General features: G+C 50.4%; 9 protein-coding genes across 9 annotated transcripts; 4 read left to right on the top strand and 5 right to left on the bottom strand.

Moving 5' to 3' along the window:
* Positions 1-87: 87 nt before the first annotated feature.
* On the bottom strand, positions 88-1,812 carry EPUS_02003 (uncharacterized protein; the record flags this gene model as incomplete). Its single annotated transcript, XM_007801835.1, has 1 exon — positions 88-1,812. One exon carries the CDS (start codon positions 1,810-1,812, stop codon positions 88-90), a length of 1,725 nt encoding a protein of 574 aa, XP_007800026.1.
* Positions 1,813-2,707: 895 nt separating this feature from the next.
* On the bottom strand, positions 2,708-4,117 carry EPUS_02002 (uncharacterized protein; the record flags this gene model as incomplete). Its single annotated transcript, XM_007801834.1, has 1 exon — positions 2,708-4,117. One exon carries the CDS (start codon positions 4,115-4,117, stop codon positions 2,708-2,710), a length of 1,410 nt encoding a protein of 469 aa, XP_007800025.1.
* A 196-nt stretch (positions 4,118-4,313) lies between these two features.
* EPUS_02001 (uncharacterized protein) lies at positions 4,314-5,511 on the top strand (the record flags this gene model as incomplete). The annotated part of the gene is made up of 2 exons (XM_007801833.1): positions 4,314-4,496; positions 4,552-5,511. The coding sequence occupies 2 exons, from the start codon at positions 4,314-4,316 to the stop codon at positions 5,509-5,511; spliced, it is 1,143 nt and encodes a 380-aa protein (XP_007800024.1).
* A 502-nt stretch (positions 5,512-6,013) lies between these two features.
* On the top strand, positions 6,014-7,417 carry EPUS_02000 (uncharacterized protein; the record flags this gene model as incomplete). Its single annotated transcript, XM_007801832.1, has 1 exon — positions 6,014-7,417. One exon carries the CDS (start codon positions 6,014-6,016, stop codon positions 7,415-7,417), a length of 1,404 nt encoding a protein of 467 aa, XP_007800023.1.
* Positions 7,418-8,242: 825 nt separating this feature from the next.
* Positions 8,243-9,348, bottom strand: EPUS_01999 (uncharacterized protein; the record flags this gene model as incomplete). The annotated part of the gene is made up of 2 exons (XM_007801831.1): positions 8,243-8,499; positions 8,589-9,348. 2 exons carry the CDS (start codon positions 9,346-9,348, stop codon positions 8,243-8,245), a joined length of 1,017 nt encoding a protein of 338 aa, XP_007800022.1.
* Positions 9,349-10,469: 1,121 nt separating this feature from the next.
* EPUS_01998 (uncharacterized protein) lies at positions 10,470-11,269 on the top strand (the record flags this gene model as incomplete). Its single annotated transcript, XM_007801830.1, has 2 exons — positions 10,470-10,484; positions 10,553-11,269. 2 exons carry the CDS (start codon positions 10,470-10,472, stop codon positions 11,267-11,269), a joined length of 732 nt encoding a protein of 243 aa, XP_007800021.1.
* A 35-nt stretch (positions 11,270-11,304) lies between these two features.
* On the bottom strand, positions 11,305-11,974 carry EPUS_01997 (uncharacterized protein; the record flags this gene model as incomplete). Its single annotated transcript, XM_007801829.1, has 3 exons — positions 11,305-11,355; positions 11,406-11,659; positions 11,716-11,974. The coding sequence occupies 3 exons, from the start codon at positions 11,972-11,974 to the stop codon at positions 11,305-11,307; spliced, it is 564 nt and encodes a 187-aa protein (XP_007800020.1).
* Positions 11,975-14,192: 2,218 nt separating this feature from the next.
* EPUS_01996 (uncharacterized protein) lies at positions 14,193-15,045 on the bottom strand (the record flags this gene model as incomplete). Its single annotated transcript, XM_007801828.1, has 2 exons — positions 14,193-14,778; positions 14,930-15,045. 2 exons carry the CDS (start codon positions 15,043-15,045, stop codon positions 14,193-14,195), a joined length of 702 nt encoding a protein of 233 aa, XP_007800019.1.
* Positions 15,046-15,343: 298 nt separating this feature from the next.
* On the top strand, positions 15,344-21,535 carry EPUS_01995 (uncharacterized protein; the record flags this gene model as incomplete). Its single annotated transcript, XM_007801827.1, has 12 exons — positions 15,344-16,321; positions 16,373-17,126; positions 18,527-18,775; positions 19,133-19,791; positions 19,851-19,892; positions 19,947-20,202; positions 20,250-20,319; positions 20,377-20,400; positions 20,456-21,078; positions 21,134-21,149; positions 21,308-21,339; positions 21,393-21,535. 12 exons carry the CDS (start codon positions 15,344-15,346, stop codon positions 21,533-21,535), a joined length of 3,846 nt encoding a protein of 1,281 aa, XP_007800018.1.
* Positions 21,536-21,925: the final 390 nt, after the last annotated feature.

Below are 21,925 nucleotides of genomic sequence, written 5' to 3'. Positions count from 1 at the left end.
ATCATTAGTACTTAGCCGCCATGTGAATGGATCGCCTGCCGTCGAGATGCCGCTGTAATGCAGAAACAAAAAAAAGAGTGCTCCAAGTCACGCCACTAGGCAGGATGCCTTCCTGCTCTCCATCGTCTGTGTCCGGACGATGTCGTTGAGCGTATCAGTCCCCAGCCAAACGCTATCTTTCCGTTTCTTTCCCTCCTCTTCCCACCAATTTGAATCTCGTTTCGGCTTATTAGGCTTTAGTGCTTCCGGATCGGCAGGGTCCATGTTGCTGTTTCCATGGCTCTGACTGCGCTGCCCGTCTTTGGTCAAGAACCTTGCTCTCAGCTTCCGGAAAGCCCAGATTGTTATGAATGGCGATCCGTTCATCCTCTTCCACGGTCTTTCACGCCATGAGAATATGGTGCAGTCGATACCAGCCTGCAAGGCCAATATGCAGGTGATGCAGACATTGAGCCAGAATGGAGGATGTTGGGTGTAATAGTTGGTATAGTTCAAGCAATGCTGTACAAAAGGCAGGATCCACAGCAGCAGATAGATAAGTGGATAGATGAAAAGGAAGCGAAGCTGACGGCGAATGGCGATGCGCGTTATGGCCAATTCATCGGTGGCTCCGGTGCGCTCCAAAGCCGGGCTTGAACGGGTAGCCGCGTGGCTCGAATCCACAATCCCTGCGGTAAGTGTTGTTCTATCTGTAGAATTCGTCTTGACAGTGGGCGCTGTCGAATGGTTTCTTGTGTCAAGTCCATACGGACTGAGCCTGCCTCCTGAAACATTCGGCTTTGTGGTTGATCCGTGAGCAAAGTCAGCTGCTTCTATGCCCACGGATAGCTGCGAATTCCGCTTGGGGTTGACAAGTGGTGACCTCGTAATGAAATCAATTTTCTCCCATTCAGGCACGTTATCAGTTGCCTGGAGGTGCTTCTGACCGTTGGCAAGGCTGTTGTAGGTCGGAAACGCAGGCGGTTCCCGACCGTAGTTGTCAGACTTTTCCAGATTTCCAATCGAAGTGATTTGAGGACTTGCTGAACTAGCAAAGTGGGATGTCTGACCACTTGTAGAAGCTCCCGTTGAGCTCGTTTTGTAAGAGAGGTCGTCACTTCCGAAGTTATCGAACCCTTGGAATTTAACCTTGACGTAAATGTAGATTGCAGTATACATTGCAATGATCGAGATGAATATGATGTAACGGGGGATCCACGCGAGCGCGAGCCGATACCAGTAAGGTCTCTTCGGAAGGTATGCGACTGTGCCCAACGTTACGTATGCAGGCCCGGAACGATTGGTGAAAGCGAGGGAGGCAGCAAGAAGCGGCAACAATAACCACGAGGCATAAACCCAATGACGGTATCTGTAGAGGCCTCCGTGACCCAATCTTTGGGGTGGACGAAGAATATATAAGGTCGAGTGCAGGGCAATGAATAGGATGGACAGATCTGCAGCCTCGACCCCCAAGGCGAGCAGAAAGCCACTTGCTTGGACGAAAGCCGACGAGCTCTCAAATCTACCTCGAGTGAAGATGACCACTGGAGATAGGAAGTACCACAAGGCCTTGAACGTATCGCTGCAGATAAGCATGAGGATCAGATGATGTCGAAAACTCCTTTTCATGCTAAGAAACCATCGAAGGGACACCACTGCAACAGCTAGACTGATAGACGCTGCAGTAACAGCAACAATAAGTACGGCTCGATTTTGCGCATCTGAAAAGGTCCCAACACTTCCGGGCTGTGCAGGTCCTAGCCCTCGTACTGGAGCATCTGATCTGATGTTGAGTAGACCATCTCCAGGGTGGCCATCCATTGGCAAAGCCATGGATGGGTCTTATGGTCCTGGCGCGAATGTCCTAAATGCACCGTGGTCGGTATTATACACCTTAGATTGACATGATTGGATAGGTTCCGTGGTGTCTCAGTTTATGCTGGCAGAAAAGGTTATCACCAAGCACGGGCTCGATCTTGAATGTCCTCCTTGTCGAATTGTCTGCTCTTCGTTGAGGATCTGATAGCTGTGGCGGGAGCGAGTAAGAGCTGACGTATTATATATGATGTATAGAAGATTGATCGCAAATCTCCTACTACTGAATCAAGTTGACGACGACAATAGCGTCTAGTGAATGGAAATACCGATGGGAGACAGGAGAGAGACAATGGAAGAGACCTTTACATATTGTCAGAAGAAGGAGATGTAACGACCCACTCACTGATTGACAGGGCCAAGCGCGAAGAAAAGTTGGCATGGGTGTGTGTATGCATCATGTCGATCGTCCCGCGGTCCGTGAATGGCCCCTCGATCTGTCCGAGAAAGGGTCTGAACCTGAATGGTGTGCCAGATATGGAAAGCTACGACCATACTCGACTTAGTGTGTCTTCCCAATGTGGTTGGACAGGATTTGGAATGCAAGCATAGACCAGGATCAAAAGGTGCGTAGATTTGCGGCTCATGGCGCGAAATTGTTAAACTCTCTCTACGCCCTCTCCGATTGCTGATGCGGTACGAGTTGAGGCTGGCCAAGCATTGGCAGAAGATCGTCGCTCCTGGTAGTACAAAATAGTTACTCTATGGTGACTGGTTAATCGAAGCTAATGGGGGAGCCGACCTTGTTCGTAAAAATTGGGTCATGAGGTAGAGCGGTCCCGAACAGCTTTTCGGTCAAAGCATGACAAACGCATTCTATAGGGTCATCCACGACATTGGCACCAACCAAAGCTTACCAATATTCGTTTGTTCTGGCCCAGTGGCTTTGATGGTTGAATTTCAGCACCTCGTTGCCACAGGCAAACCAACCAGCTGTCAGGTTTCGTGCGAAAATCTCCAGGGCGTCGTATTTATTAGGGTCAACCAGCAACGGCTCTATCAACTCCTTTAGGCACGGTTTTTGCGAGTGATGGCCAGGTACAGCTACTAGGAGGCGACGGTGCACTCCTGTGGCCCACGTGGAGGAACCAGCCCACTGGGAACCAGCTGCAACATCGAATTTGTGGTCTGGTCCCTTACGAAAGAGGAGCAGTACCTCATAAGGCCGTCTCCACAGACCATCTAGAGGTGTTACAGACTCGCCGTCAACCGTAGTCTTCATCCATACCCATTCTTCGTAGAGTTGAAGCCCCTTTTCACGAAGGGAGTGTAAGACTAGTCGCCGAATGCTCGCCTTGTTCGTTACCCAGATGCCAACCAGCCCATCAGGCCTCAGATGACTATGCAAGATAGGTAGCACAGAGAGGAAAGGGTCTTCCCGGCGAGCCTGGGATGTTCTGTACGCCTTCGCATGCCTCACCGACCTGTTCTGCCAGGGAGGGTCCATGACGATCAAATCGAAGTCTCTAGGGAAAATACGGTTGGTAGAGGCTCTAGTCCCAGGGCATAACTGTTCCACACCGGATAAGATGAATGTAGAGCGCGGCGGTACACGGTACAGATCGGAATCAGCCACAAGGCTTGTACACAGGCTGGAAGGATTGGAGACGATGCGGCCCGCTATCTCTTCCATAGAAGTAAAGATGTTCGAAATGGAAGACAAGATGATAGGGGGCCCTGAACTCGTCTCTTCACCTTTTGCTTCCTCTCTCACATGCGCATGACTTTCGACAGGACTCTTAACAGGTTGACGAGGAAACAGCCATTTTCTTGGTCCGATAGCTGACCTGATCTCCTCGAGGCTCTCATAAATCAATGCTCGAAGATTTTCATGGTATTCCCGCTCAGCTGGGGGAATGCCATGCAGCAGCTTTCTGCGCTTCAACCCCTTCGGTTCGACGTTGGGATATGGTTTCTTGGGGCAGTCGGCAGAACGAATACGAGTTACTCCTTGATTAGGCTCGTTACGCTGTAGACATTGCCCATTTTGAATCGATACTGGTAGATCCAGCAACGTAGTCGTGCCAGTAACGTTCTGGTAGATGACCGATGTAAGCATCCGTGACCCTGCCTCTGAGGTAAGTGTTACACGGACATCAACGCCGCGAGGCTGCACGTACGTTAATGCTGTCAAGCTTATGTAGCGCAAAGCACACCATTTGTACATATGTACACTGAAGGTTGAGGCGGGGAATTTCGGCAGTGGGAATTGCTGGGGCGCATAGGGCGCATAGGGCGCATAGGGCGCACGACTTAGGCACATGGCTGCCCCACACATCCCTGCCTGTCCCAGCTTACAGTTATGTATGTATTTTTGTCCACAGCTGCATCTTTGTCATCAATCATTGATACGAACATGATCATCTCATAGCTGTCTTCTGCCTCCATCTCCGGTGTGAGTGGCAGACTTCCCTGGAGGCAATGCCGCGACACCACATCAATCCCCACCACCACCCAAGATGGAGGCTTCCAAGGAACAATCTCATGGATGGCTCGACAAACCGCCACGACCCAAAAGCTTCCCTACTGACGAAAACGCGATAACAGTGAAAGATGTCACAGGCAGAAAGCACGAGCTAGACAAAAGGAGCTTGGACTATGTCCTGCGGAGTGGTCTTGCCGGAGGTCTTGCCGGGTGCGCTGTATGTCCATGTTGACAAAATGAGTTGTGTCGTCAGTTGCTAATCGTATTTCTAGGCTAAGACAGTTGTTGGACCTCTTGACCGAGTCAAGATCCTCTTCCAAGCTTCCAATCCCCAATTTGCGAAATATACTGGCAGCTGGTTCGGCGTGTTTACTGCTATTCGAGATATAAACCGTCAAGACGGTATCCGAGGGCTCTTCCGCGGTCACTCCGCCACATTGCTTCGAGTCTTTCCATATGCCGGCATCAAATTTCTGGCGTATGAACAGATTCGGGCGGCAGTTATACCGACTAAAGCCCAGGAAACGCCCATTCGTCGATTTGTATCTGGGTCACTGGCTGGGATTACATCTGTATTCTTTACATACCCATTGGAGGTCATTCGTGTTCGACTAGCCTTTGAGACAAAGAAAGACTCCCGATCTTCTCTATCTCGCATCTGCAAACAAATCTACCGAGAACAACCGCGGGATGTGGCAGGGGCTGCAAAGAGCGCGGAGTCCATCACGGGGATTATAGAACAGAGCAGGCCTCGGTCGGGACTCGCAAATTTCTATCGTGGCTTCGCGCCGACCTTAGTGGGCATGCTGCCTTACGCCGGAATGTCATTTCTCACACATGACACGATCGGAGATCTCCTCCGCCATCCATCCATGGCACAATATACTGTGCTACCGTCAACGGCTCTGAGCAGATCAAGAGGCCCCGGCAGACCCAGCCGCCCCCAATTGACGGCCCCAGCCGAGCTGACCTCTGGTGCTATTGCTGGGCTTGTCTCACAGACCGCCTCCTACCCGTTTGAAGTCATCCGACGACGAATGCAAGTGGGCGGCGCTGTGGGAGATGGCCATCGGCTCAGGATAGCCGAGACGGCTAGGATGATCTGGTTGGAAAGAGGCTGGCAGGGGTTCTTCATTGGTCTGACGATCGGCTACGTCAAAGTGGTGCCCATGGTGGCTGTCAGCTTCTATGTGTACGAACGTGGCAAATGGTGGCTGGGTATTGCGTCGTAGCGTACGCTCCCGCACTGTCTATACAATTCTACAAAGCTTCTATTAGGTGTTCGTCAGGCCAGCACCCGGCACCAGTGGAGTTTTACCTTCAGCTGTTAAAATTTATCATTACAGCGAAGCATAATCTTGTATATGGATGGATGGTAGTGCGCCACCAGCGGTTTGAGACAGTCTTGAATCTTTGTAACGAATTAACCACCAATTACTCCTATTTGGCACCTGCACATAGCCTAACTGCTGCTACTACTACTGCTACATACCTACATACATAATATGATTTCATCAATGCCAAGAGTATGTAACCCCCCGTTCCCTCCAGCTTCAACCTCGGCTCCTCCAGCAACGTGAAAGACGAGCAATCCACCCTTTCCAGCACCCATCTTGTCGCTTCCCAATATCGTTGCCATCGGCCCCCCCCCCTCTTATATCCAACATGCAGCTCGACACACCCTAGCCCCAATCCGCAAACCTCAAACCTCAATCCAGCCGCAGCAAATTCCCAATGGAATACCTCAGCGCGCTGCAATCGTCCGCGCTCACCTCGCCCAGCAAACCGTCCCTCTTCGAACTGCTCTCGGAATCGCAACTCAACTGCCTCCTGCCGCCGACGCTGCGCTATCTCCTCGCGCTCCTCACGCACCGGCACCCGCGCCACCTCCTCCGCATCCTCAACTCCTTCGACGAAGTCTACGCGCTCCTCTCGCTCGTGGTCGAGAAATACTACCTCGAGACCTTCGGCGGCGGGTTTACCGAGAACTTCTACGGGCTGAAGAGGGAGAAGGTGCTGCGGGTGCGCGGTGGGGAGGCGAGGAGGACGGGGTTGGCGGTGCCGGCGGAGCTGAGGGAGAGGCTGGCCGTCAGCACTTCGAGGCGCCATGTGTGGAGCAATCTGGCGGTCATGGTCGGGGTGCCGTATCTGAAGAGGAAGCTGGATGAGGCGTATGATGTGCATGTTGCGCCGTCGCGCGCTTTGATTGTGGGCGGCGGACCGCAGTATGTCGATCGTGATGCGCTGCCGTCCAATCCGACGTGGAGGCAGAGGTGGCGCTGGTGTTGTAGGTGGTTTCTCAGACGCGTGTATCCGAGCGTGAACGCGGCTTATTATTTCTCCATACTGGGGTTCTCGTTGGGGTATCTGTTTGATGGAACGAAGTTTTCGAGCCCGTTCTTATGGCTGGGGGGCACGAGGATGAGAAGGTTGGGCGAGGCGGATTACAGGGCGTTTGCGCTGGCGGCGGAGAGGAAGATACCGGGTCTTGATTCCGGGCTCGGTTGGAGGAGTATCTTCGATCGGAGGGTGTTGTACGCGAGGTTATTGTCCAGTTTGAGGATCCTGCTCCCGGCCAGTATCTTCGCGTTGAAGTTCTTGGAGTGGTGGCATGCTTCCGATTTCTCAAAGCAGTTGAGCAGAAAGGCAGCGGAAGGTCTGGAATTGCCGCCGCCCATCGTTTCGGGGATGGGATACGGCGACGAGAAACAGACAGACGCCAAAGCTAGCAAAGCCAACCGAGATCCCCCAATATCCAGCACGAGCTACCTCCCAATCCTCACTGTCCCTCCACCGCCCTCCAGCGATCTCTGTCCGATATGCCTCCACCCAATCTCCAACCCAGCAGCATGTCAGACCGGCTACGTCTTCGACTACAAGTGCATCTTCCGGTGGATCGAAGGTACTCATGAAAGGCAGGCGGCGTGGATGAGAGGCGAGAAGATGAGTGAATGGGAGGATGATGACGGTGAAGCGGGTGCTGGCGATGGTGCTGACGATGGAGAGAAGAGAGGTGAGGTGGAGGAGAAAACTCCATCAAGCAGAGAAGGAAAATGGGACAGCGGTAAAGGTAGATGCGCAATCACAGGCCGGAGAGTCTTGGGCGGCACCAGTGGCTTGCGCAGGGTCATGGTATGATATGGTTGTCTTCAATTTAATCCCGCCAGCATAGCGATTAGGCGTTGGCGGCGCACAGATCGAGCAAAGATACCCAAAACGGCAATTCTGTTTTAGCTCTAACACTTCAAACTCATTCAATCACTGACACACAGTTCGAACCCCCGAATATCCATGCCCCCTCCTTTTTTGTTCCAACATGCGAAGCCCAAAAAGAAAACAAGAGCAACAATAGTCACACACAGCACGAATCCCCAGTCTCCTATTTACTCTCTCCGGCTCTATGTGTTGACATTTCGAAGAAGAAGAGCAGGAAGAAAAAAAAATTTGCTACTGGGAAGCCCCCTAAGAAGAAGGCGGTGTTTTTGTCTTTCCAACCAGCAGCGTGTGCAGACTCTCCAATCGCTCGGATGCATCTGCACGACCACAGAAGTCAAACTCACGGGATTGAACCGCTGGGCCAAGTGTCCGAAGACTGTAGATTGTGTTTTCGAAAAAGAATATAAACACTTAATAAAGTGGGGCGTGTGTTTTGTGTGTGTGTTTTGGTGCGGTGTTGTGTTCTAGTGGCTGAAAAGGGTAAGTCTTCTGCTCTGGGCTGGATGGGGTAGGAGGCGTGTTCGAGGCGGCCTGCCTGCGCTTCGGTCTGTGTATTTGAAATTCCTCGATCACTTGCTGGATGCTCTTCGTCCTGGAGGAGCTCTTTCCAGCCATGTACCCTATCTGGTCTATCTCACGATTTCCCTTGTACTCGGCCACCTCAGCCAAAGGCGTAGCTCCTGAGAGACAGCTAGCTCTCTCTAGCAGCCCTCTCGATCCAAAATACAAGCTACAGACCATGAAAAATCAGGGGGGCGGGGAGGTTGTCGTTGGGTGTCGTCCCTCCTTGAGCGGCCCAAAAACGGTCTCCCATAGCTCACTAGCCTCACCTAGGAAATACGTCAAGCTCACATCCGCCATGCCGGCTTCCTCTTCGCCCTCCATCGTTTCAAGCTGGGAGATGATGTTCTCGAGTCCGAAGGCCTTGCCCGTGGCTTGCGTGGCACCGGCCTCTAACATGACGTTCACGACGTGGATGTGGAAGTGGAAATAGGTCGGTTGATCTGCTCAGTGGTTGCCAGTCAGCGCTCAATTGCCATGGGGAAATTTCCAACAGGACTCAAGATTAGAGAGGCTTGTTGGATTGACCTACAATGCACGTAAAGCTTCAGCATATCTTCCCCCACTCCCTTGCTCCCATAGATCTTCACCGCAGCCTTCAATATCTTCTCGCGCATATGCTTCAGCCAGACCACATGCCTCTTCTTGAGGTCCCTCAAACTCCAAATATCCCTCCTCTCCACCAATGCCAACAGATGCAGGCCCCCTATCGTCTCGCGATCCCAATTCAGATCCGGAAGCAGCAAGAAACCCTCCCCATCCGCGCCCGTGGTACGGCTGCTGTGCTCACGCAAGATGACATCTTCCTGCTCAGTCCTTCCCTCAATGATGTTGAACACCCAATTGAGACGTCCTTCCTCGCGTTTCTGGCGCATGTAGGGCTGCACATACCGAGCGTAGATTTCGGCCGTTTCTGTCACCATACGGAGGCACTGGGGGCTGTATTTCTTGATATGTGCATCTGTGCAAGGGTAAATCAGGTTGATTTTCAGGTCCGGGGGACTCCTGTCTGCGTTCCCGGAGACGCTTTTGGGTGGTTCGTGAGAGGCCATGTACCAGCGGTAGATATCGTTGGAGCCTAGATTGGTAGTGTTGCTTATGCCGGCGAGAAAGGTCCTTATCACACCGGGATCGGTGGGAAAGGCGGCCCGTTCGAGGGAGATGAGGGCGGGCTCCTCATTGATGCTACCAAGCAGAGAGATCCGGCGGCCATTCTGGTCTTGATTTAGAAGTCGCTGGAATTGGAAGAGCGGGATCAGCGATTCGGCGGCTGCTTTGGAATTGATTTCCATGTTCGAATGGTAAGAAAGAAAGATTTCTGGGACTCCAGACGACAAGGCACCTTCTTAGACGAGGCGTAGATAATTTCGTTCACTGTCGGCACATCAAAGCTCTTCACAGACAGAAGACCGAACATCTAGTTTTGCTGTGGCATTTAAGGTATCGATCGCTTTGGCAGGACTCTTTGGTCAAGAGTGGAAAGCCGGTAATGGATTAATTGCAACCAGTATTCTTCTTCAGAGTCTCTCAGTGTTTGAGATTTTAAAAAATGACGTTAAACAGCATTCTCCTAGTTCACAATTCGATAGGGTTATGCAGACAGTATATGCAATGATGTGTGAATGGTTTTTGGCTTCCAATTGGTCCTATCCAGGCCTTCAAGTGGCTACCTTGGCTCCTTCACCAGCTTCTGTCTTGGTTAGGGCTTCCGCTCCAGTGTACTGGCTAGCTATGAACCATTCTTAGCCATCAACCCGAGGATCAGGAGCGAGTGTCCACTTTCTCAATCGAAGGATGGTTATGGAATTACACAAGGTCTGGACTAATTGAGGAGGCGCCCATACTTTAAGGATAATCACAAAATGGGCGTTAACCATATTAGATAAGTAGAATATCTATCTCCGTCTTGTACCACATGAGTTCACATTTATTTATGGGCTGGTGATATTCTAGAATCGGATTGCTCTACAAAAAGACTATGTATCAAAGCAAGGAGTGGAGTACGTCATCAAACATTACAAACACGATTTTTGGGTCGACATCCTGAAGAAGAAATTCGAACATGTACTACGGCAGGAGGCATAATGTTTGTCACCTGCGCACTAGTAAGTAACGTCATTAACAGCGCTCATACAGATACTCCGTTGCTCTGTACGAATGCTCACTGTCGCCATTCTAAGCGCGTTTTGTTGATTCTACGCGTTATTCTACTGATTCTATCTCATTCTGCGCCATCTACGAATTTCTATCAAGTTCGTTCAAATTCTACGCCAGAGAGATGCCAGGCAGTAAAAGATGCAGAAGGGCGGCATACTCGATATTAAGAAAAAACTAGAGTAGTCCTAATTGGGCGATTTTGCGGCGTTACGTCTTGGCGTTACAACCAGTTACTAGTGCGCAGGTGACAAACATTATGCCTCCTGCCGTAGTATGCCTGCATAATGATTGGATCGAAGAAATATCGTACCTGCATATCTAGCTCACGCTTGTACCCAGCCAAGTTTCATCATCAGTTCAAGTTCATCGGCGCATCTTACCCGAAAGTCTTCCACCTCGCCGGAATACGAGACACAAGACATCAAGACGAGTCGACCGGATTTGAGCCCGCTGAAAAGCTGGCTGTACTGTCTACGTAAGAACGCATACCGAATAGGTCCACGCCGTCTCCTCATGACCAAACCGGCGCTGAAACAATCACCGAGAGAGCCTTTGCCAACTCCTGCACTCGACAATTCTTCAATTCGCAACTCCTACACCATCGGCCGCGGTGAAACTGGTGTTTTGACGTTTGAACCCTACAAGTCCCTCATCTTGCCGTTTTGGGCCTTCCGGACCGTCGACATTGCAAGGAATTCTGCCGAAGTTCTATGGGGTATCTTTGAATCTTATTGCGAACGCGGTGATTTTGTTGGCGCTGATATGACCCGCAAATTCATTCAAATGGGTATGACGAGGTCCCGTCGATATGCCAACCACAAGGGTGGCCGGAAGTATGCAAAGGACGGAAAGGTGCTCGACAAGTGGACCGAAGACGATGCCACTGGCCAGAGGGCGGAGAAGGAAGAAGCCAGCAGAATCTTCAAGGAGTACTGGCAGAGGTGTACACGAGATGAGTCGTATAAGAAACTCAAGGACACATGGTCGGCGGAGCAGAAAGCGGTGGAAAGGAGGCGACCTTCGAGACCTGCAGCGCCTGATACAGTCAAGCGCTGACGATACCAGTGATGGCCGGAGCTTTCCATAAGCAATCAGCGACTAGTATCCGAAGACTGCGAGAGGTCCGTTGGGGTTGTATGAATCTGCAAGGACTAGGTCAGCCTACGAATGGCTGCTGTTGGAAAATGCATACAGCTTCCGCAAAGGTTACCCATTCCTCAATTCCCTTCAGGAAGCTATCATCCGCTGCAGGCAGTCTATCATGACCCCACACAGTGATTGCATCAAAGTTCGCTTCTTCTTTCAGGATCTTGACAGGCTCTGCTTGTGATTCATGTTCAAGCATATCTTCCTCATCCTCATCCTCGTATGGTTGTTTATGGAGTGTGGTCTGCTCTTCATCGGAAGCCCCTGACAGGGTTTCGTCGGTCCTAATCACAGTAAGACCTAGCACCTCAGTCAGCTGGCTTCTACAGGCACAGTCTAGTAAAAAGATATACTACCTCGGTATTTCTTTGGGAGCTTGATTTGTCGACCTCGTAATTTGCGGCCGCGAAAATAGGCAGTCTTGCTTCCATCTAGATCATTCAGCTGCCAGTATCTCACCAGAAAGCAAGTCAAGGTAATCATCAGACCTTCTTCTGTAGTGGGACACCAGCACCGCTTCGTTACCTTGGAAGGCCCATTTCGGTGTATCCTGCAGGGTAATACGTTGACCTGGAGCTTCTCTGACCCCTTTTCAGAAGCGCGCACAGCAAGCATGATTGAATTGATGCGTGATAAGAGTCTGCGATACCTCTTGTCCACGAGGGGAAAGATAGATTTGTGCTGTCGCGTCACGTCGCGTCCTCGATTGTGGAGAAATGCCGGTCAAGGAGGCCTTGGCAAGGGTTCTCTCTGCTGCAGGGTTTCTCGATTGTAATTGGTGCATATTTGCATAGGAGGAGCGGTCCGCTGCATTATTCAATCATCTGCATGAAGTAGCCTCTATACTAGCATTGATGCATATTACACAAAGCAATGTGTCAACCTGCTGTGCAGAGTGCGTAGAGAAGCAAGTTGATTGATAGCTACGGGGGTAGAGAGCGTAGATCTATGTACAATTGGGTGCACCGTACAGCGAAATTAGAAGCGAAATTGCGTCGGAAATTGACCAATTAGAAGCAGCAGAAACGCAGGGATTACGCATATTAAACGCGGCCAATTAGCCCTCTCAGAAGGTCAACACAATGTCTTCTTGCCTTTAGTTGTCAAGACTTTGCAACATCTCTACGTTATATACCTTATGAACTCATATCGAAAGTGTGGTCCCGACTCCTCGTGGCAAGAACATCAGATCGGGCCAAGATGCAGCACAAAATCTTATGCGGGCAGTCCTCCTTGCACATCTGCCTGGGGACCCGAAGACTAGATTGCGTATTTGAAATGATGCTTTCTGGGTCAACATGGCGACTTTGCGTTGATATGGTCAGCTCCTTGACTTGTGCCTGCTGGAGACGTACGAAACAGAGTACATGACCAGGATTTCGCAAAAGCCACGTGATGGGTCTCCAGGTCTGGCCGCGTTCCTTAGAGTGAGCACCTGAACCTGTAATCTTTCGGTCCTGAGGAAGCACACTGCATTCAGCTGTGATGCAGAGATCATCATGGATCGAAACCAGCTAGAGACGCAACGACGTGGATATCTTCGCTCCACTCCGCTCTTCACTTTATCGAATGCACATTTGTACATCAGCAACGAGATGCTCTTCGCCTTTCTCTCAGAAGCTATCGTATTTGTGCCCGAGTATGGTTGCCGGCACGTCCTCTGAAGTCATCAGCATACAACGCAGGATGCACAACACAAAGAGTTGGACGGATTGATTGGAAATGCAAAGACAAAGCACAGATCATGTTCGCGGGATTGGCAATGAAGAAGACAGTTTGCCGTGCCACGTTGACGTTGAGGAGAGAGCAGAAAGCGATTGCCGTAAAGCTTATCTCAACAAGTGGTTCAACAGACAACATAGCTGTCCAGCTCTGCGGTTATCGAGCGTTGCCAATGCCACAGGAGGGCTGGTATGACGAAGTTGTCAGCATAGAGATGTTGGAAGTAATCGGGCGCGAATCTCTTTCCACATACTTCGAGTGTGCCGGAAATTGCTGAAATGAGAAGGGAAAATCCCCGTTTTCCAGTGCAGGGCAATACTACACCCAGATATGGAGGATATAGCAAAGGTGATGACTTCGTCCGAAATATACATTTTCCCCCACCGGGCGCCGTTCGACTGTTAGGAAACTTGTCAAATCGATCAGGAAGCGAGATGGAGGCAATATTATTTGAAGAATATTGAGTACATTGGAGGCCATTGTGCTCAAACATTGAAATTTCGATAGGATGAGTATGTGCAGAACGTCCACACCAGGATACGGACAGAGTGAGTTCCGAGCATAGAAGTGTGACGGAAAATGATGCTGAGCTGCCCAGGCGAAAACAAGAGGTGAGTAGTGATTATCATGATGATATTTCCCATACTTACAGTATTCCGGTCCTACTTTACATGTTACGAAGCTGGCTTCAACCCCAAAGTTCTTGGTGATGTAATAATCACCGTGGGTACAGGGAGAGCCACCCACTTAAAAATGATACCCCTATAATCATAATCCTCCATTCTATTGATAACTTACTTCTTGTTCCTTTGTGATTTTGGTGCTGCAGACTACCATGTGTTCGAGGAGGAAATAGGAATTGTGCAATTTTCTCCTGGAGACTCGATGACCTCCTTGTTTGTCTTCGCAGACTTTTCGGCATCAGGTTTGATCGAAAGGGCTATCCATGCTATTGAACATGAAAGGGTTGGGAATAGTTCTGAAGTCCGAACCATGCCCCTGGAGATTCTCTTTGGTATGTATTCCATCACACTCAGCTACCACGGACCTCTGGCGCCAAACCTCAGAAATAGACGTTCAGAAAAGCAGGAGGTCCATCCGGCCATATAACTCAACGCTTTTTCTTCTTCTTTTTGGGCTGCCGCGGCTTTTGTGATTTGCTGCCGTTCTGCGTAGGCCATTTCTTGGCATGCTCTCTCTCGAACGCCTCTTTCTCTCGACGAAAGAGTAACATGGTAGCTCTGGCGTCCTGTACGGAAGAATGAGCGCCACTCTGGATTTCGATCCCTAGAATTTCCGCCGCAAGAATCTTCAGCCTTGGAGAGCCACCACCCGCCAACTTGCGGAATGGTGGATGGCGCGCTGTGTCACGAATATCGCGTTTAGGATGACCAAGAAGAAGTGCATCGAGATCATTGCGAACCGCATGCCCGACCAGGATGTTACCATCCAGAATTTTGGAAACGTCGGCTTGAACTTGCTCAAAAGAGCGGGCTTCCAGCATATCTTTTGCTGAAACTCCGCTTACTGGCGTTCTCCAGTCGGTGACAAGCTCTTTCGGCTTAACGAAAGAGTCATAGACTTGTTCGCCATTGAAGTTGACAATGCTGACTCGAGCGAGTGCGGATTCTCTATCTGGCAGTGGCCCAACACCAACCATCTCACAGTCAAGCGCAACATATTTGCCAATTTCGACGCTGGAAACAGTTTAGCCTCGCACACAGTCTAGATAGCAGAGTGACGTGCCTCTCAGAAAGCCCCTCGTTAACACGTTCGGTAGCAATGTCGCCATCCATACTCGGTCTACCGGTCTTAGGCTTCTTTTCTGGCCTGGATACAGATGCTAACGGCCGTTTCCGCTTTAGAATCTTCCTCTCGTGGTAAGACTGTTGTGGTAACGTCTTCTTTGGTGCTTCGACGCTGAGGGTGGCTTTCAGCTTCTTCCAATTTGCCGAAAGCTCCATGGTATTTTGAATCTTACATGTTGTCACATTGAGAGTCCCAGTTTAGTATTTGAGTGAGCCGAAGATTGACTCCAAGTCTAGCCGACTCAGGCTAGATGAATGCCAAGAGACTACACTAAATTAAGTTATTCTGTCTTCAAATTCTCCAGAATGAAAGCATTGACATCAATAAATGATCTCCACCGAAAAAGGAGGTGCCAAGGACAGACTACTCAGTTTACACGATTGAGAATGTACGTAGACGAAGGCTTTGAATCCGATATGGCGTCCAATCTCGACATTGGTCTTTTTGGAAAGGATGAGAGTGATCCGGAAATGGGTGCTATACAGTGTCCTGAGTGCCCTCTTCCTCATAACGTTCTATCACCTATCCCCTAGCACCCCAGTTGACTCCGACGTTGGACAATCCTCATCGCAGGAAGTCCTGACCACTCCGTCGGCCAGCGCTCATGGTCACAAATGGGCCAACAAGCCCGTCAAATACCCTGTCACTTCTCTGGTCTCCTTGCCCACCAGCAAGCCTGTTGCAATCCCTAAGGTCCAGTTTCCGTTCGAAGCCGAAGATCCCACAACCAAAGAGATTCGAGAACGCAGGTTGCAGACAGTCAAGGAAGCCTTCACACATTCTTGGGATGGCTACAAGGAGCACGCCTGGTTGAAAGATGAGGTTGCTCCTGTCACTGGTGGCTCCCGAAACACCTTTGGAGGATGGGGTGCCAGTCTGGTAGACACCTTGGATACTCTTTGGATCATGGGCATGAAGGCAGAATTTGAGGAAGCTGTGGCTGCCGTCCGCAATATAGACTTCAGCATTGCTGAGCAGTTGCCGCTGAATATCTTTGAAACAACAATACGCTATCTCGGAGGGCTTCTAGGTGCCTACGATGTAAGCGGAGGCAAATATCCTGTGCTCTTGGGCAAGGCCATCGAGTTGGGGGAGATGCTCTACACAGCTTTTGACACCCCGAATAGGATGCCCATTACTCGTTGGAGCGGGGACAAGGAAACATCTCAGGCGGAAGCCCTAGAGAGGACTCTTGTCGCTGAAATTGGATCTCTTTCCCTCGAGTTTACACGCCTGTCTCAGCTGTCCGGAGACATGAAATATTTCGACGCCATTCAACGCATAACGGACGTCTTCGATAAGCAGCAGAATCGCACGAATCTTCCTGGGATGTGGCCCGTGTTGGTAAATGCGCGGACACAAGAATTCTCTCGAGATACTTTCTTCACGCTTGGAGGTATGGCCGACTCTTTGTACGAATATCTACCCAAGGTATACTTAGAGGTTGCAGCTTATACCCACAAAGCCGGCTAATATATCCAGGAATACTTGTTGCTTGGTGGTCGCTCCGATCAATATCAGCGAATGTATGCATATGCACTGCAAACCATAAAATCTAACCTCCTATTCAAGCCAATGACGACGACCGACAAGGACATTCTGCTTTCAGGCAATGTCCGAGCCTACGGGCTAAACACGGTTCACCTTGAGCCACAGAGCCAGCACCTTGCTTGTTTTGCAGGTGGGATGGTAGCACTTGCAGCAAAGATGTTCAACCACTCCGAGGACATCGACGTCGCCCAAAAAATTGTGGATGGATGCATATGGGCGTATGAGAGCATGGCTACTGGTATCATGGCAGAAGTGTTTTACACTGTTCCCTGTCGTGGAAACAGCACAAGGGCGTGTCCTTGGAATCATACAAAATGGGTTAGTGAGGTAGTGCTTCGAAATTCACACGACGAGCAGGAGCTTGATCTGGCAACGCCTTACGATGAGCGTATCCGTATGAAAGTGGAAAGGCTCCGCCTACCCGCTGGCTTTTCTGCTATTGGTGATCGCCGCTTTCTGCTGAGGCCCGAAGCTATTGAGTCCATCTTCGTGCTCTACCGCATCACAGGTGACGAGGTCCTCCGAGATGCCGCATGGGAGATGTTCGAAAACATTCAGAGAGTGGCGAGGACAGACATTGCGTACGCCGCCATCGAGGACGTTACCAATACGCAAACCATGCAAGCAAACAATATGGAGTCTTTTTGGATGGCTGAGACTTTGAAATACTTCTATCTGCTATATAGTGAGCCGGAGGTGGTAGATCTGGATGATTTTGTGTTGAATACGGAAGCTCATCCTTTTAGAAGGCCACAATAAGAATTATCAGGGACGCCTCTATATTTGAAGACCCCTAAGCGAGAGAGGCATGTGGAAGTATCTCTTGTGGATGCCCTGGGACTTTGCACTACTTCTGGGGGAGGTCTCCTAAGAATGCATTCGCCCCTTTGGATCCTAAGAGCGGATCTGATTCCCAGCGGGATAACATGCGAGAAGCGGCCCATTCCACTTGAGGCCTTTGTCCCCCAGTACAGTAAGGGACCTGATCACAAACGATCTCTTCTATCTCTGCGAAACCTCTAAAAAATCCCGGATTTGCCATTTTGTTTGAAACGAGGATTTCGCAAACACTTTGTGACTAATCAATTGATGTTCTCAACGAAGTTTGTACCGACTACATCTCGCTACTTCTCTACAGACTTGTCTGTTCAGACAAATCCATACTACAATATGACCATCTGCCCAATACTCTAAAGCTAGCGGCTGCACACACCAGCTCTCTCCGCCTCCGGCCATTTTCTCCCTTTGCCTCGCAGCGGACGGCCATCCGCCGGCGCGGCACCCTGCCATGATTAGACGTGATCGGCTACCCTTCATGCCTCCTTATCAAAGCCAGTAACTTGTCCCAGCCCAATATTTAAGTCCACACCAAGTCACCATTTTCATCGAATCCTGGGGTTGGAGAAAGATCTGGATCCCCTTCGTGAAGGACGCGAAAGAGGATTTTGGGGGGGTCTGACATACTCTTAAGAGCCTCTGCGTCCCTCATGTTGGGTGGTCGTGTTCGCTATCGTATCACCCGTCTTGTCAGATATGTGAGAGAAAATCTGCGATAATTAGATAGCCAGGCTCTGAGGGGTGTTGTTCCTGAGGTCTGAGCTTTCGCTGTAGCAGAATTCGTACATCATCTTAGTCTTGCATCCACCACCTTACGGCGGAAATTGTGCCAATGTATCATTGGATGACCACTTTATGGCTAGTTCAGGCCCACTATACCAATGAAACCGTTGATACATCATTGGGACGCGCGTTAACGGCGTCTACATCGGGTACCCAGCCAATTATAGTTATGTGCATCATACAACTTGAACAGCAAAGATGTTTACAACGTTCGTACTGTACTACCTGTGTAACGCCAAGCCACCTGTATCAAACGGACGGCTACGGTACTAAGTAGCTACTAGTATTAAGTTGTACTTGTGTCATCCTTCATCACCCATTTCTTGCTTTCCTGGATGCAGGCCAAGTGTAGCTTTGCAATCGCATGATTCGATGCTTTGGTGATTACAATGGGACACCGTAAGCTCCGCCCGCCAGCAGCCTGGTTGTACAAATGAGGGCGTATGTCACTAATTTGTCTATCAGTAACCACCCTGGCAACCTGCCAGCTCAACCAGTGGGCCTTGGATTTTGAGGGTAACCTGGAAAGAATTCTCTTGAGCATCAAGAAGGCAAAGGAAGCCAAGGCTACCTTGCGTGTGGGCCCGGAATTAGAAATCACCGGCTATGGCTGTCTTGATCACTTTCTGGAGGCAGACACCTTCTTACATTCATGGGAGATGATTGCGCGAATACTGAAGAATCCGGGCTGTCGAGATATCATCTTGGATATAGGTGAGCTTCTCGTTACTTGGCCGATATCACGAGGTCTAGTGACGGTGGTTGACCCCCTCCCTTTGTCACGTCGTAGGTGCACCAGTTGTACATCGCAATGTTAGAGTAAGTTGAAAAGTTTCGCGTAATGCGGGATTCTCAAGTGTTGGGGCTGATGAAATGCAGTATAACTCCAGGTGTGTTATACGGCCTCAGTTCTGCTCGATAACAAGCTGAATCACGCTGTCCATAAGAATTGTCTGCTTCAATGGACAAATACTGCTAATCAGACCCAAGCTCTGGTTAGCAAATGACGGGAACTATAGGTGACTGCCTTCTCCAATGTACCACCAACATTAATATGAAGCTTACTTTCAGGCAGAGAGATGCGCTACTTCACTCCATGGTCTCGTGAAGGACACGTTGAGGAATACTACCTTCCACGCATCATTCAAGACATTGTGGGCAAGGTCAAGGTTCCAATTGGCGATGCTGTCATCTCAACAAGAGACACTTGTCTCGGATGCGAGAGCTGCGAAGAACTCTTTACGCCCAGCGCTCCGCATTCCGCAATGAGCCTCAACGGTGTCGAGATTTTCACGAACTCTAGCGGCAGCCACCATGAACTGAGGAAGCTCAACACTCGCTATGATCTGATCCTAGAGGCAACGCGCAAAGCTGGGGGAATCTACCTGTATGCAAACCAACAGGGTTGCGATGGCGATCGACTGTACTACGATGGTTCTGCTATGATTGTCATCAATGGCATTATAGTCGCACAAGGTTCGCAATTCAGCTTGAACGATGTGGAAGTCATCACGGCAACACTCGACCTGGAGGACGTCAGAAGTTTCCGCTGCGCGCCATCAAGAGGGCTTCAGGCGTTGCAGGCACGCTCGTACCAACGTATCGAGGTCGACTTCGGCCTTTCGGCAGAGGGCAGTGTCCTAGACACAAAGATAAAGCCGTCAGAAGCACGAGCGCCATCCTTTCATGCACCGGAAGCAGAAATCGCATATGGACCCGCATGTTGGTTAGTGAGTTGTGCCTCCATTCGAAAGGTTTACTCCAGCATTATCTTACTAATACTGAGCAGTGGGATTATCTTCGACGCAGTCGCCAAGCTGGGTTCTTCGTCGTAAGTCTGCTGAAGCGGCTTCCGCAATACCAGAACAACTAACTGAGCCTATAGCCTCTCTCTGGTGGGATAGATAGTTGTGCCACTGCGGTCATCGTATACTCGATGTGCAGACTGGTCGTTGAGGCCTGCAAAGCTGGTGACGAGCAAGTCATCAAAGACGTCAGGGCTGTCTGCGCCGAGGAGACTTACTCTCCAGAAAACCCTCAGGACTTGTGCAACCGGATTTTCCATACCTGTTTCATGGGTAGCACGAACTCATCTGGAGAAACTCGAAGTAGAGCTCGGAACCTTTCAAAAGCCATCGGAGGTAGGATATCGAGATAGATACATAAGCACGATTGTTGACAAGCACAGCTTACCACACCGATCTCAATATCGATTCAGTCGTAAGCGCTATGACGAAGCTCTTCACAGCCGTGACGAAGTAGGGCAGTTCTACTTAAGTGCGTATATCCATGCTGACAGAATCTCCTTCCTATAGTTTCGTGCCTAGGTTTCGGGTTCAGTAAGTACCGAACACAGTTCCGCGAGAATGGTGGACAGACTAACAAATATATCAGCGGCGGTGACAATGCTTCGAACCTGGCTCTCCAGAAGTCAGTACCTCCCAACTGCCAATCATTACTTGACAAAACCCTCGCTCACCTAATCACCAGCATCCAAGCCCGACTTCGCATGGTAATCGCCTACCTATTCGCCCAACTCCTCCCAACCGTACGCAACCGACCATCCGGCGGCTCGCTCCTCGTGCTCGGCTCCGCCAACGTCGACGAACTCCTCCGAGGCTACCTCACCAAATACGACTGCTCGAGCGCCGACATCAACCCGATCGGCGGGATTTCCAAGACAGACCTAAAAGCCTTCATCAGGTGGGCAGCCACGAACTTCAACCTTCCCATCCTCGATGACTTCATCAGTGCGACACCGACTGCTGAGCTGGAACCCATCACGGGAGACTATGTGCAGTCCGACGAAGTGGATATGGGGATGACGTATGATGAGCTCTGTGTGTTCGGGCGGTTGAGGAAAGTTCAGAAATTGGGACCCTGGGGGATGTGGGAGCGGCTGGTGCATGAGTGGAGGGACAAAATGGGCCCAAGGGAGGTGTATGAGAAGGTTCGGCGGTTCTTTTGGTATTATGCTATCAACCGTCATAAGGCTACTGTGATGACGCCGTCTTATCGTGAGCTGCTTTCAGTCCGGTTAGAAGAGAGCGTGACGCTGATGGTGTCTTGCAGATGCAGAGCAGTACAGGTACGCACTTCTACTCCGCAGTGAGTTCTAAGAAAGGGGAGTGGGGCCCAGAAACCCATTACTGCCTTTTTCGACGAGCTCAAATGGGGAATGGCGGCAGAGGGATTCTCGAACCCTCCCGCTATGGAATTTAGTACTGACATTGATCTACCGTATAGTCCCGATGATAACAGGTATGACCTGCGACCATGTGAGTGCTCTGACAGTCACTACAGACATACCGCTTGCCTGACCAATACACAGTTCTGTATCCGATCTTCTCTGTAGCATACAACAAGATCGAGAACGCACTGAGCAGATATGAGAATCCCAAAGGCCCAGATAGTGTTGCTGGCAAGGAAGAGGGGATCCAGGATCTCGGTGGTGAAGCGAGGCAGGAGCAGTAACTGCGGACCTTGATGTCCAGGGGGGTGGGCGGGACATGGCGATCTTGACCCAGGCACAGTGTAATGCAAGCGAGATCAGTGTTCCAGCCGACGAATCGAGAAAATGAGTGGTGGCCTGGATCTGTGTGGAAAGCCTAGGTACATAATCGTTGTATCCATGGAGAGTGGCTCGTTTCGCTGGACCACGTGACGGAGGCCAGATGACTATTCAAGCCGATAAAAAAACCGGTTCTGGTAGGCTTTATTTAAGTACCAGTTCCGAGAAAATAGCAGCGGCATGCAGAGTCTTTCCTGGGCGAGAACGATTCTACTGACCCTTCTTTAGCGCATATTCACTTCGGAGCTTCCTTTCAATGCGGCGCAAGGATTAGCTTGCTAACCCCAACGAGA

The sequence above is a fragment of the Endocarpon pusillum genome, assembly GCF_000464535.1.
Source record: "Endocarpon pusillum Z07020 unplaced genomic scaffold scaffold1372, whole genome shotgun sequence".
NCBI classification, from domain to species: Eukaryota; Fungi; Ascomycota; class Eurotiomycetes; order Verrucariales; family Verrucariaceae; genus Endocarpon; species Endocarpon pusillum.
Note: the sequence above shows the minus strand (reverse complement) of the source record. Positions and strands in the feature narration are given on the sequence as shown.